Source organism: Muscardinus avellanarius, assembly GCF_963383645.1.
Source record: "Muscardinus avellanarius genome assembly, chromosome: 2".
NCBI classification, from domain to species: Eukaryota; Metazoa; Chordata; class Mammalia; order Rodentia; family Gliridae; genus Muscardinus; species Muscardinus avellanarius.
This window is the reverse complement of record NC_137787.1, coordinates 28,590,896-28,605,363: the sequence shown is the minus strand read 5'-3', so window position 1 is coordinate 28,605,363 and position 14,468 is coordinate 28,590,896. Positions and strand designations below refer to the sequence as shown.

The 14,468-nt window shown below is 46.3% G+C and overlaps 1 protein-coding gene across 1 annotated transcript in view; it reads right to left on the bottom strand.

The window, feature by feature from the left end:
* The window catches only part of ACADL (acyl-CoA dehydrogenase long chain), a gene marked incomplete at both ends in the record, with an annotated part of 48,143 nt that extends 43,962 nt beyond the window's left edge, over positions 1-4,181 (bottom strand). Inside the window, one exon of the mRNA XM_080689334.1 lies at positions 4,111-4,181. Coding sequence (XP_080545460.1) covers positions 4,111-4,181 — 71 coding nt within the window. The remainder of the gene's footprint in view (positions 1-4,110) is intronic.
* Positions 4,182-14,468: the final 10,287 nt, after the last annotated feature.

Sequence of the window (14,468 nt, the reverse complement as noted above, 5' to 3'; positions counted from 1 at the left end):
GCCCTATACCCCAATGTGACTGGATATGGAGACAGGGCTTTAGGAGGTAATTAGGGTTAGATGAGATCAGAAAGGTGGGTTCTTTAAGCTCCTAAGACTGGTGTTCTCATAAAAGAGGAAGGAAGTCTTTCCTTCCCCCAAGGAAAGGGCGCCCTCACCAGGAACTGAATCAGGTGGTACCTTGATGTTCCATGTCTCAGCCTCTAGGAAGATGAAAAATTTATTCTTTTAAGCTACTAAATACAAAATATTTTATTGTGGCAGCCCAAGCTGACTCATGGATATAATATCCACTTAGTGTCATTTTGCTCTGTTTATTGTTTAGAAGGGGTGTGTGTGTGTGTGTGTGTGTGTGTGTATTTGGGGGATCTTCACACATGCTTGGCAAGCACTCTAGCACTGAGCTACATGCCTAGCCTCCAAGATGCTTTTTAGACAATAACCATTAGCTGTGAACATATAATATTAGGTTTTATACTTGGTTTGTCTTTTATTTATTTTACTGGCTAAAACTGTCACCTAAATCATCATTTTAAATAACCTATTTTTTCATTTAGTTAACAAATTCTGAGGGCTTACTCTGCCAGGCCCTGATCTTAGGATATACGGATAGAACTTAAGATCCATTCTAGCAAAAGGAGATCAAGTAATAATGATAACAAACATAGTAGATCAAATCTATATAATATGCTAGAAAGTGAAAAGTGCCATGAAGAGTCAAGAAGGACTCAGAGGCCTGTGTCTTGGGCAAGACTGGGCAGAGGCTGTGGTACCAAACCATGCAGTCAGGTAGGTTAAACTAGAGAGGTGAGATCTAGGGCGATCCTCCAAGGTCAGAGTTTGCCAAGCAGAACAAAAGAATTTAGGACAGAAGAACCAAAGCAAAGGCCGTAAGTCTGGACGGTGTCTGGTATGTTCTAGAAACAGGAAGTAGGCTGTCACTGGATTGGGATCAGTGAGACCAGTATTGACCAGGTCAGAATGAAGAATACCAGGATATGCAGGGGGACATCTAGACCATTGGCTCTTGTATCAAATCAACTTGAATTTACTTTATCTCTGTATTTTAAAAGATTCGTTCCAATTTCCTGCTGGAAGAAATAAAACGATAAACAATGCATCTTTCCATATAGATTTTCCATACTTGTTGTTATTGTGTGTGTGTGTGTGTGTGTGTGTTTACTGGGGACTGAACTATCCAAGGACCTTTTACCCATGAACTACAATCTTCAATCCTATTTTAAAATTTATGTATGTAGGTATGTATGTATTTATGTGGTGCTGGGGATTGAATCCAGGGGCATCCTACCTCTGAACTATACCCCAGCCCTATTTTATTTTATTTTATTTATATATTTATTTATTTTGTGTGTGTGTGTGTGTGTGTGTGTGTGTGTGTGTGTGTGTGTGTGTTACCAGGAATGGAACCCAGGGGCTTTCTACCTCCGGGCTATACTCCCAGACCTTTTTTATATTTTATTTGGAAATAAGGTCTCACTGAGTTGCTAAAAGCCTCACTAAGTAGCTGAGGCTGGTTTCGAACCTGTGCGATCCTCCTGTCTCAGCCTCCCATGCGCTGGGATTACAAGTGTGTGCCACCACGCCTGGCTTCTATTTTATTTTTTATTTGGAAACAAAATCTCACTAAGTTGTGAAGGGCCTCACTTTAAGTTGCTAAGACTGGCTGCAAACCTGAGATCCTCCTGTCTCAGCCTCCCAAGTATTGGAATTACAGGTATACACCAGCACACCTGGCTATTAATTTTGAAATAGGGTCTCGCTAAATTAATGAGGTTGACCTCAAACCTGCAATCCTCATGTCTTAGCCTCCCACGTAATAGTACTGGTATTATAGGCATGTACCATCTTGCCTAGTCATAATTAGGATTTTTCCTGGGGGGAAAAATCCTAATGTTGAGACTGTGAAAGAGGGGCACTATGACATTGATTCACTTGTCAATATAGTGAGTAAATAATAGAACCAGAGTTTACAGGCAAATCGGCCTAGATCTTAAGTTTTTAATCTCATATATTAAATAAATCTTTTTTATTTAATTTTTTTTCAGTGCTGGGGATTAAACCCAGGTGCATTCTATACATCTCAACCCTAGTTTTTATTCTTTATATTGAAACAGGGTTTCACTAAGTTGGGAAAGACCTCACTAAGTGGCTGAGGCTGGCCACAAACCAGCTATTCTCCTGTCTCAAAGTAATGGGATTTCAAGTGTGTGCCACCACACCCAGCTTTAAATAAATCTTTAAAATATTTACAAGTAAAATACATTAAAACACAGGAAAGCAAAAGAAATACAAAAATAAATAAAATTTTAAAAAAAGACTTTGAGGTCTGTCAGAGGTAGTCAAGAGAGAATACATACAGAGAAAAGAATCAAAACTCTAGGAAGTTGTGGTGTTGGTGGCTCAAATCCCAGTACTTGAGAGACTGAGACAGGAATATTAAAGGTTTGAAGCCAGCCCCAGCAACTTAATGAGACCCTGTTTCCAAATAAGAGAATCAGTCTAGGGGTGTAGCTCAAAGGTAGAATCCCCAGGTTCAATCTCCAGTACCCCAAAAAGAAAAACTTATAGGCGGCAAGCTGGCAGGAACATAACCATTTCTGTAAAGACCAAGAAACTACACTGAACAAACTGGCCTTTACCCACACCCACAGAAACCTGGGCAAGAGTTTTAGTGCTAGTTGCACTCCAGAAAAACTCAGGGATACAGGTTGGGGAGGAAAACAGGTTTATTTGAAGCCAACTTTGAGGAAGATTAAAGGAGACCTTTTTCTTTCTCCAATCTCTATCTCTGGGGATTGGGACTCCCCCCCCCAAAAAAAAAAAAACAGCTTCTATAAGAGGCACAGTGGGACCAAAGGTAAAAAATACACGCATGTACATTTAACTAACTAGGCTGTGTTAACTGCAGCGGTCAGTCTCACTCCTGCTGGGGCCAGGGGCAGGCCCTCAACCTCCATTCTCAGCAATAGGAAGGAGCAGCTAAGGGCAGCTACCCGGTCGGTCCTTTCATTTCAAGGGGGAGGGGGCGGCTCTGCACTGTGGCAATTAACTCCTAAACTGCCAGGGTAGGCTCTCATGGATATTTTAATGCCTCATTTACATTCTAAAAAGGAGATAAATGCACATTCCTCAATGACTGGGAGGTGGTTATAAAAACACAATCCTAGGCCTCACTCCAGACTCTTTAACAAGCTCTTGGAGTGATTCATATGCACATGAAACTGAAAGAAGCCTATTGTAATAAAAGTGATTGCTTCTGACCCACTCAAAGGACTCCTCGAGTTTTCCCTTCTCCAATATTCCTTTTTGTGAGTGCAGACATTCATCCCATATTTCAACCCAAATAACTAACTGGGTCTTTTTTTTTTTTCGGGGGGGGGTCCTCTCGTTTTAGGAGCATAAAGAAGTCCTGAAACCAAAAAAAAAAGTTTAAGGATCACTGTCTTAGGACTTCTGGAGAAGAACTTAGAAGAAGAAAAAAAAAAGTACAAGTGTCCTAAAGTCACCTCCTGGTGAAGCCTTCCCAAACCTCTCCTGAAAAACAAGCAGCACGAGGAGGCCTCACCTGAGGACTCCATAACAAAGTGGTAATTAATCAGCGTGTTCATCTGTCAGGTCACCCTCATTAAGTGTGTTTACCAATGAATGGATTTTACGCGTCAGATGGCTATCTGCAACTGCTGATCTCTTCCAGCACCACTTTTGCCGTCGCTTTAGACGCTCGCGTCTCTAATCCCTCGGCAGCACGCGGCCAAAGGATTTGCTAGGAGCTTAAGGCCGACTCCCGGGCCGGCGGGGTCGGGCGGGCCGGCTCGCTCGGCCTCCTCTCCCGCCGGGCGCCGAGTTCACGGTCAGGTGGCCGCGCGGCGGCGCCCACTGGGGCAAAGGTCGCGGAGCTCGGGCGCCCCGGGGCGCTGGGCCCGGGTTCGAGTCCCGGGGCCGCGCCGGGCGGAGCGCGCCTCGGGGCCCTGGCTTTGGGGGACGGCGCCGGCCCCCGGCCCCCTCCTCCGCGCCCCGCGGGCCGGTCCCCGGCTCGGCGGGGAAGCCGCGCCCGCCCCGAGGGAGGCCCGGGCCGGCGGCCGCACTCACCTGGCGGCGGGCGGGGGCGCGCGGCGGGCGGCCAGGAGGCGCAGGGACCCGCGGAGCAGGCGCGCGGCCATGGCGGCGGCAGGGCGGCAGGGCGACTCCGGCTCGGACGCGGCTCCGACTCAGCCCGGGCGGGCGGGCGGCGACCGGAGAGGGCGGACCCTCGGCGGCGGCCAACCGCGAGCGGGCGGAGGCCGAGAACGCCCCGGGCGCCCCATAAAGGTCGCGCTTCCGGGCCGCGCCTGCGCCGGGGCCCCCGCGCCCGAGCCCTGCTCACCCGGGCCCTGCTCACCCCCGGGTCCCGCTCGCCCCCGGGCCCTGCTCACCCGAGCCCTGCTCACCCCGGGCCCTGCTCACCCTCACCCCCGGGTCCCGCTCGCCCCCGGGCCCTGCTCACCCCGGGCCCTGCTCACCCCGGGCCCTGCTCACCCTCACCCCCGGGCCCTGCTCGCCCCCGGCCCCGCTCGCCCCGGAACCTCCGCTGCCTCCGCCCGGGCCCTCGCGCCCCGGGCTCTAAAGTTCCCTGCCGCCCCCAACCGCCCGTGCACCCCAACGCGCCACCACCCAAAGGTGCGGGGAACTTGATGACATTAGAAATTGACTTCCAGGCGGGCGTGGTCCACGGTGCACGCTGGTAATCCCAGCATTTGGGAGTCTGAAACCGGAGGATCGTGGTTCCCGGACAGCCTCAGCTGACACTTAGGGAGGCCCTTTGCAACTCTGTGAAAACCGGTTTCAAAATAAAGGATGATAATTATTACATGGTAAAACTGTTATGCTGCCCCCGTTGGGCTCTGAAACTGTAACGGGTTCTTGTTCTTAGCTATCTTGGAAAATAATAGCCAGAACTAACTAACTCTCTGTCTGTCTGTCTCTGTCTCTCTCGCTGTAATGAATAGCCAAAACTTTTTTTTTTTTTTTGCTATAAACTTAAGCAATTTTGTTATTACAAAGGCAGAAAAATAGGACAGTTATAGCACTGTATTAAAGGAATAAATGCAGTGGAGCAACTTGAAAATAAGTTATTGAAGTTTTTGGATACAGAACAGTTTTTATAAAGATACATGATCTTTTATCTTGCTCAACCAATAATCTTCTGACCCGACTAGACTCCGGGGCAAGTATTTTGATGTAGGGATTGGCTTTCTTACATCCTTTCTGACCAAAAGTCTTCTTCCTATAGGTGTAAACTCAAATATTTAAGACCTCCAAGATGTGGGGGTATGGCAGGTATCTCTTGAAGGCTGTGCCCTCCTTCCACATCCTGGGGGAGTTTTAGCTTTGCCTACTAGAGGTTATTTACTATGCAAACTTGTCTTTAAAATGCAAAATGCCCTGGGCTCCCACTAGTTTCTTGCTAATCACCCTTGCTACCAGGAACTCTCCAGGGTCCCTTCCCTGTCTGAGTGCCTCCCACACCCAAGCTCTGGCTTTCTAATACCAAAGCTACTTTCAAATACATTTTGAAGCCATTCCCTAATACTGGCACATTAATAACAAAGCTATTTTCAAATACATTTTGAAGCCCTTTCCCAATACTGGTACAATAATGGTAAATGCACCGGTTCTATCCCCAGTGCTGCAAAAGGAAACAAGAAAAGAAAAAAAGAAAGAAAAGTTAACTTCTTTACAGGGTAGACACTAGGCAAGTACCGTTTTCAAGGACTTGGACCCTTAAGGCTTTCCATATAGAAGTGTCTTTATGCAAGAGTTAAAAGCAATTCAATATGCCAATAAAACGAAAGTGCAATTCACCAATAGTTGGGTTTTAGGTTGGGTTTGGTAGTGGGGATCGAACCCAGGGGCGCCCTGCTGAGGAGGTAGAAGAGAAGTAGGCAGGTAGGGAAGAGGCCTCAGTAAAGAAACTTAATTTCCTGAGGGGTAATGAATACTAATTAACTTCCAAGGCTCCTAAAAAGACACCAGCTCTTCCAAGGTTCAGAGATAAGAATGACCAAAACTTCACAAAACCATCTGTTTACTAATCAGCAAACCCAGGAGACATCCCTGAAGCAAGCCTGACACCTCTACTGAAAGGAGACCCCTCGTCAGGCTGGTGCGGGGGCCAGCGAGGCCGGGATCGAAGCCTGCTGTGAGGCAAGGCTGGTGCTGGGGCCTCTGAGGCCAGGATAAGTGTCTGCCAATGGGTTAGGCCAGTGCAAGGACCAGCAAGGCCAGGATCTGAGCCTGCTGTGAGGCAAGGCCAGTGCTGGGGCCTCCGAGGCCGGGATCCGAGCCTGCCGAGGGGTTAGGCCGATGCTGAGGCCAGCAGTCGGCATCGGAGCCTGCCTTGAGGCAAGGCCACTACTGAGGCCTCCGAGGCCAGGATCAGAGCCTGCCGTGAGGTACGGCCGGTGCTGGGGCCTCCGAGGCCAAGATCCGAGCCTGCCAAAGGTTAGGCTGGTGCTGGGTCCAGCGGCCGGCATCGGAGCCTGCCTTGAGCTGAGGCCACTACTGAGGCCTCTGAGGCCGGGATCAGAGCCTGCTGAAGGGTTAGGCTGGTGCTGGGGCCAGCGAGGCCAGGATTGGAGCCTGATGGGGGTAGGCTGGTGCCGGGGCCAGAGGCTGGCATCAGAGCCTGCCTTGAGGCAAGGCTGCTACTGAGGCCTCCGAGGCCGGGATTGGAGCCTGCCGAGGGATTAGGCCAGTGCCGGGGCCAGTGAGACCAGGATCGGAGCCTGCCGTGAGGCAAGGCCGGTGCTGGGGCCTCTGAGGCCAGGATAGGAGACTGTCAAGGGGTTAGGCCGGTGCCAGGGTCAGCGAGGCTGGGACAGAGCCTGCCTTTAGGCAAGGCCGATGTTGGGACCACCGAAGCCGGGATTGGAGCCAGCTGAGGGGTTAGGCTGGTGCGGGGGGCCAGCGAGGCCAGAATCAGGGCCTCCCATGATGCAAGGCTGCTGCTTGAGCCAGCGAGGTCTGGGTCAGTCCACCAGGTAGCCAGGCCACTACTGGGGCCATCAAGAGTGGGATCAGTACTTGCAATGCGGCATGCACAGAGAAATATTGCAGAAAATAAAAACCAGATGCTTCCCCTAATCAGCAATAACTAGGAGGAAAGGGGTAACAGGAAGAGGTCGAGTTATAGAAAGGGCCCTATAGCGAAGCAATTAAGGTGACCAATCAGAGGGTATGGGATAGGGGAGGATGGAGCCTCTTTAAAACTCAGGAGGTATGTAAACAAATGTATCAAAGTTAATCACCAAACAAGCATGGGATCGAGGGAAGGGGAGGGAATGGGATGGGGATTGGATGAGGGTTTATTGGATGATGTGTGCTTGTATATCCTCTCAAATCTTGTATTCCAATGTGATGTATGATTACAATGCACCAATAAAAATAAATTAAAAAAAATAACAAAAAAAGAAAGGAGACCCCTCAAGGACATGCAAATACCCTATGCAAATTTTAAGAACTGCCTCCCAGACTCCAAGTAACAGAGGACTTACAGAGATATATAAACCCCTAGACCAGTAACCAGGATGGTTACCCACTCTGGGAACCCCTCCTCGTTGGGGAGCTTTTCTCTCTCTCGCAGGTCGCGTTGGCTTTGAGAAAATGTGGGGTGCAATTGAAGGCACTTGGCCCGGGCTACACTCGGGTAGTGACCTGAAGGCCTCCACTGGACATCAAGGCCGACCAGGGCCCCTAGGGGTGACCTGCACTTCTTTTCTGGCAGATCACGTGGACTTTGGGAGAAAGCAGCTTGCGACTGAAGGCATTTGGCTTGGGCTACCCTCAAGTATTGTCCTGAAGGCAGCTGCTGGGCACCAGAGTCCCGACAGCCCTTAGTGGTGTTCTGCCACTTTTCCCTATTCCCTGCTGCTTTCAATAAACCTCATGCTCCCCTTCCTGCTATCTGCGGGTGTCATTCTTTGCTCGCCGCAGACAAGAATCCGGTAAGGATACGCCATGTTTCTTCTCAAGAAACCCCATTTCACTGCCACTGTGCTGTGTCCCCAGACCTTTCTGGGTTTTTTGTTTTTTGATTTTTGTTGTTGTTGTTGTTGTTTTTGTTTTTTTGTTTTTGTTTTTAAGACGGGATCTCACTGAATTGCCCAAACTGGCCACCCGCTTGCAATCCTCCTGACTCTCCTCCTGAGCCCCTGGGACTAGAGACATGTAGCACCATGCCCCACTCTCCAGTAGCTCCTGACTTGAATTTCTGTCTCGCCATTTCCTGTCCACTTAAGTCATCAATCGTGTTCAATAGTCTGCATTTCATTTCAATACAGTCTCAGTTATTGAGTTTGTGTTTTGCTTATTTATCATGAAAAATATCTGAAGGCCACTGGTGTGTGTGTGTGGGGGGGGTAGTATCAGTTGACAGGAGTGGCACTGAACTCCATCACTCTTTCTAGAATTCTAGACTTGCCTTCCATCCCTACCTCCACCCTGTAGTCTGTGCCAGGGCATTTAGAAGCTTCATAGGACCAAAGTCTGTCTTTCAAAGTGACAGCTGAGCGAGTAAACTGCTCAGATGGGGCAAAAAAGGATCTGCAAGGATAAAATATAATTCTCTTCGCTCTCTACTCAGGCTTAACACACTCTGCCACATTTCTGGTCACAAATATAGCAGATACAAGTTAATTCTGTTCTGACACTACCTGGAGATAACATCAAATCCCACAGGTTGACTCAGTTCTGTAAGATGGCCTCTATTTCAGAAGCTAATTACAAGTCCCAGGTTGTGTCCTGTAGTGTGTGTATGGGTGGAAGGTTACTAGGGATTTGAACCCAGCCCCATTTTTTTTTTGTTTGTTTAGTGTGTGTGATACTTGGGATTGAACCCAGTGATATTCTGCCTCCGACCTACACCCCCAGCCCTTTTTATATTTTGTCTTGAAACAGAATGTCACCAGGTTCCTGAGAGTGTCACTATATGACCAAATCCATCCTTGAACCTGCAATCTTTCTGTCTCAGCCTCCCAAGTATAAAGATTACAGGTATGAGCCACCAAGTCTGGTGTGTGTGTGTGTGTGTGTGTGTGTGTGTGTGTGTGTGTTGCTGGGGATCAAACCCATGGCATTCTACCTCTGAGCTACACCCGCAGTCCTATTTTATTTCTTACTTTGAAACAGGATCTCACGAAGTTGCTGACAGCCTCACTAAAATTTTGAGGCTTTTTTTTTTTTTTTTTTTTTGGTGGTACTGGGGTTCCTGGAAACCCTTCTACCTCTGGGCTACACTCCCAGACCTATTTTTATACTTTTTTATTTGGATACAGGGTCTCTTAAGCCAGCGCAGCTGGCTTCGAACCTGTGCGATCCCCCTGTTTCTGCCTCCTGAGCACGGGGATTACAAGCGTGAGCCACCACGCTCGGCTTGAGGCTGGTTTTGAACCTGCGATCCTCCTACCTTAGCTTCCCAAATTCTGGGATTATAGGTGTGTACCACTATGCCTGACTGTAGCTTGTTTTTAATTTTTTAACTTGAAACAGGATCTCATTGGGTTGCGGAGAGTCTCACTAAGTTGCTGAGGCTGTTCTTGAACCTGTAATCCTCCTGTCTCAGCCATGTGCCACCATGTCCAGCTGTGTACTGTAGCCAGCTATAAATCAGGACTACACACACACACACACACACACACACACACACACACACGTTCTTTAAGTTTCTAGGGTGGCTCAGAGATCCAGAAAAACACCATTGTTGACCAATTGTTTTGTAAAAAACATCACTAAAGGTATGGGGGTACACACTGCTTCATACCCTCTCTGACCCACTTTCTTGTCAGAACTTCCACAGTAAAGTCAGTTAGGTCATCAAATCCTGTTTTATAGCACTACCTCTCCAGTTCACAGAACTCTAGTTTCCCAGAGACTGGTGCACAGAGCTGAAAGTTCAGATTCTTTAATCCTCTAATCACTTGGAATTCATGGTGATCAGCTATCTAGGCCCGGCTCAGTTACCTCATTGGATTAATCAAGGTACTATGACAGGGATTCACCTTGTCATGCAGGAAATTCTAAGCATTTTAGGAGTTCTCTGACAGAAATCTGAGACAAAAATCAAATATAGTTCATATTATACCATAGCATCCTCTGTTCAATGTCTTCCTAAGCCTTGAAAAACAGGGATAGTAACAGAAACAGCCTCCGAGTTGTCTGAGGATAACTGCCAGCAGCAGCACTTTGTTGATCAGGATAGCTGATGAGGAGGAGGAACAGGATTCTGGGCAGTTAACAAGCCTCACTAATAATTGATTAGGGTTTTTTTGGTGTTGGTGATTGACCCCAGGGGTTCAATCTAACTTCTGAACCACACTCCCCTATCCCTTTTATTGTTTATTTTGAAACAAGGCCTCACCAAGTTGCTGAGGTTGGCCTCAAACCTGAAATCCTCCTGTCTCAAACTCCCAAGTACTGGGATTACAGGTGTGTGCTACCAAGCCCAAAAAGTGTGTCAACCACCAAACCCACCTAGATAAGTAAGGAGATATTTCACATAAAGTACATAGTACAATACTCAGCATAAAATACAATGTTAACTGTTTTAATTCTCTTCATAAGCCTGTGCCCTTTCAGGGGAATGGTCACTTTTAACAATGACCTTTTTAAATTAAATAGACAAAAATTTAATCCCAGTACTTGGGTGGCTAAAACAGGAGGCTCTCAGGTTTGAGGCCAGCCTTGGCAATTTAGGGAAACCTTATTGTGAATAAAAAATAAAATTAAATAGGGCTAGGGTGCCTCAGGGTTCAATCCAGAGTAACACACACACACACACACACACACACACACACACACACACACACACAAATATATATAAACCTCTTTCTTTCTTTCTTTCTTTCCTTTTTTTGTAGTACTGGGGATTGAACCCAGAAGCATTCTACCTTTGAGCTATACCCCCAACTCTATTTTTTAGTCTTTGTTTTGAAACAGGGTCTCACTAAACTGCGGAGGACCCCACCAAGTAGCTCCGCTGGCCACAAACATGCAATCCTCCTGTCTCAGCCTCCTAAGTACTGGGATTACAATTGTGTGCCACCATGCTTGGCTTGTAAACCTTTTTGCAATGTCAATACACAGAACAATTGGTTTGAATATTTACCACATCCCTTTGAATCGTAAGCTTTTAATATTGTTTTTGATATATAATCTTGTTTATTTTGCACCTTTATCTCTTCTTAAATATACTTTAGTCTTTTTCTCTTTTCAAAATTAAATTTTTAGCCAGGCAGGGTGGCGCACGCTTGTAATCCCAGCACTTGGGAGGCTGAGACAGGAGGATCAGGATATGAAGCCAGCCTCAGCTACTTAATGAGTCCCTCCAAAAATCAGTGAGACCCTGTTTCAAAATAAATAACAAAAAATGGGGCCGGGCGTGGTGGTGCACACTTGTAATTCCAGCATTTTGGAGGCTGAGACAGGAGGATTGTGGTTCGTGGACAGTCTCAACTACTACCTAGTGAGGCCCTTGCAACTCAGCAAGACCCTGTTTCAAAATAAAGAATTAAAAAAAAAAATAGGGCTGTGGGTGGGGGGGGGTGTAGCTTGGAGGTAGAACCTCTGGGTTCTATCCCCAATACTGCAATTAATTAATTAACTAATTAATTAATTAATAGTTTTGAGCACTTTAGCCTCAACCTAACATTATTTTACCAACGTTATTTTAACTTATTATTTAGACATTATTTCAACTGTAGAGAAAATTCACAAATATAGTCCAATTAACTCCCATTTGCCCTTTACTCTCAGATTCTCAATTATTAGCATTTTGCCCCATATACATACTTCTTTTAGAACCATTTGAGAATAAGTTGGACCTATCATTCCCCCTTTCCCCTAATATTTGTTGCATAAGAAAAAAAGAATTCTCTTAACCACATAAGAGGTATCAAATAGAGAGAGACATTTACTGAGACAGGAGAATCTTAAGCTCACCCCCAGCCTCAGGTACTTAGTGAGGCCCTGTTTCAAAATAAAGAATAAAACAAGGGTAGGGATGTAGCTTGAAGGTAGAATACTCCTGGGTTCAATCCCTAGTACTGAAAAAAAGAGACATTTAGCACAAATGTAATATTTTAAAATAATTTAGCTCGTATTCCAGTTTCAATAAGTGTCCAAGTATCCCAATAATATTCTTTCATTACAATGAAATCCAATCTAGAATCCCATTCAGGGTGTGTGTGTGTGTGTGTGTGTGTGTGTGTGTGTGTGTGGTGTTGGGAATGGAACCCATAGGCGTTGGCATGCTGGACGAGCACCCTAACACTGAGCAGCATACCAGCACCCCAGAATATTTTATCTTGTCCCTATAAAGTCCTTTAACTTGGAGAGTTCCTTTTACCTTTTTTATTTAATTCTTATTTTTTAATTCTTTTTTCTTTTTGCTTTTATGACTTAGGATTTGTAGTTTCAAACCGGGTATTTTGTAGTATTTATTTATTTTTGGGTTTCTTAGGGGTGGAGTTAGTGCACAAAAGTGGTATCCGCTTTAGCATATCAGAATTTTCAAGATTTGGCAGGCTGGGCATGGTGGCACACACTTGTAATCCCGGCGCTTGGGAGGCGGAGACAGGAGGATTGAGCAGGTTCGAAGCCAGCCTCTCTGGCTTAAGAGACCCTGTTTCCAAATTTAAAAAGACAAAATAAGTCTGGGAGTGTAGCCTGGAGGTAGAAAGGTTTCCAGAAACCCCAGTACCACACACACACAAAAGAATTTTCCAGATTTGGTGTTTTCCATTGTTGGCAAGGTTAATTTGAAGCACATTTGTGTGTGTGTGTGTGCTATAATTTTATTGTTTTCTTTTGCTTGTTTGTTTCTTTGTTTGCTTGTTTTGTAATACTGGGGATTGAATCCAGGGGTATTTTACCTCTTAGCTACATCCTTGGCCCTATTTTATTTTTTATTTTGACACAGAGTCTTACAAGTTGCTGAGGGCCTCACTAAATTGCTGAGGCTGGCCTTGAACCTATGATCCCTAGGACCTCTGATCTCAGCTTCCCAAGTACTGGGAAGAGCCACCATACCTGGCTCTTCTCCTATGAAATAAGAAAATATAAGCTAATTTATTTCTGAATGCAGAATCAGCTGTGCTAAAATGATGTGAAAAGTTAAGCAAACTATCCAGATAGTTTAGACAAAACACCCAGGATTTCACGAACTCTTTATGTCATTTTATCTTCCTTGCAGGATCATGGCACATCTTTACTATAGAGTTTTGCAAGTGCGTCTTTCTGTGGGGACAAGTTTTCATCATGTTGCCCAGGCTGGCCTTCTCCTATTGGGCTCAAGTGATCCCATTGCCCCAGCATCCTTAGTAGCTGGGACTTCAGGCATCTGCCACCATACCAGGCCAAGGCATGCTTTTATTAATTGAAATGCCAATGGTGGCCAGAGTTAATCAGTCAATGGATGTAACTTAACTTGAACCTTTAAGAATTAACAGGAAGCTGGGCATGGTGGCACATACCCATAATCTCAGTACTTGGGAGGCTAAGACAGTAGGATCCCGCAGGTTTGAGGCCAGCCTCAGCAAATAATGAGACTCTCATTAACCTAGTGAGACCTTGTTTCAAAATAAAGAATAAAATAAGGCTAGGGTATAGCTTAGAGGGAGAACGCCCCTGGGATCAATCCCTAATAACACACACACACACACACACACACACACACACACACACACAGTGAGAGAATTAACAGGAGGGAAAAACTGAGAGTTGTACAAGTAATGTGTAACAAAATTAGGAAGGCTTCTGAGGAAGAACTAAGGATGGGAGGGCAGTGGACAGTCAGGAAGCCAGTGTAACTGGAAGGAGTACATTAGAAGCGGGGAATCCAGTTTGGTACCTACGTGTGTTAGTCAGCTTTCTGTTCACTTTGACAAAATGCCTGTATAAACAACTTGATGGAAAGATTTGTTTGGCTCAAAGTTTCGGAGGTTTTGGTTCACGCTCGGCTGAATCAGTTCTCTTAGGCCTGTGGCTGAAGTGTCCTGGAGGGAAGTGGCTCATTTCATGACAGCTGGGAAGAAAAGAAAGAGGGAGTGAGGGGCTGGAGATAAGATAGACCCATTCAGCCAAGCATGGTGGCAGGCTTGTAATCCCAGCATTTGGGAGGCTGAGGAGGATCTCGGTTCAAGGACAGCCTCAGCTACATAGTGAGGCCCTTGTAACTTAGTAAGAAGCTGCTTCAAAACAGAGAATAAAAAAATAGGGCTAGGGGGTGTTGCTTAGAGGTTGAATGCCCCTGGGTTCCATCCCCAGTACTAAAAAAAAAAAAAAAAAAAAAAAAAGATAGACCCTTTAAGGGCCTGATCCTGGAGACCCTCCTCCCCCAGGTAGGCCTCTCCCCTCCCCCACAGTTTATCTTACCTCCCAGTGGTCCATTCAATTATGAACCCATTAGTGTGTTC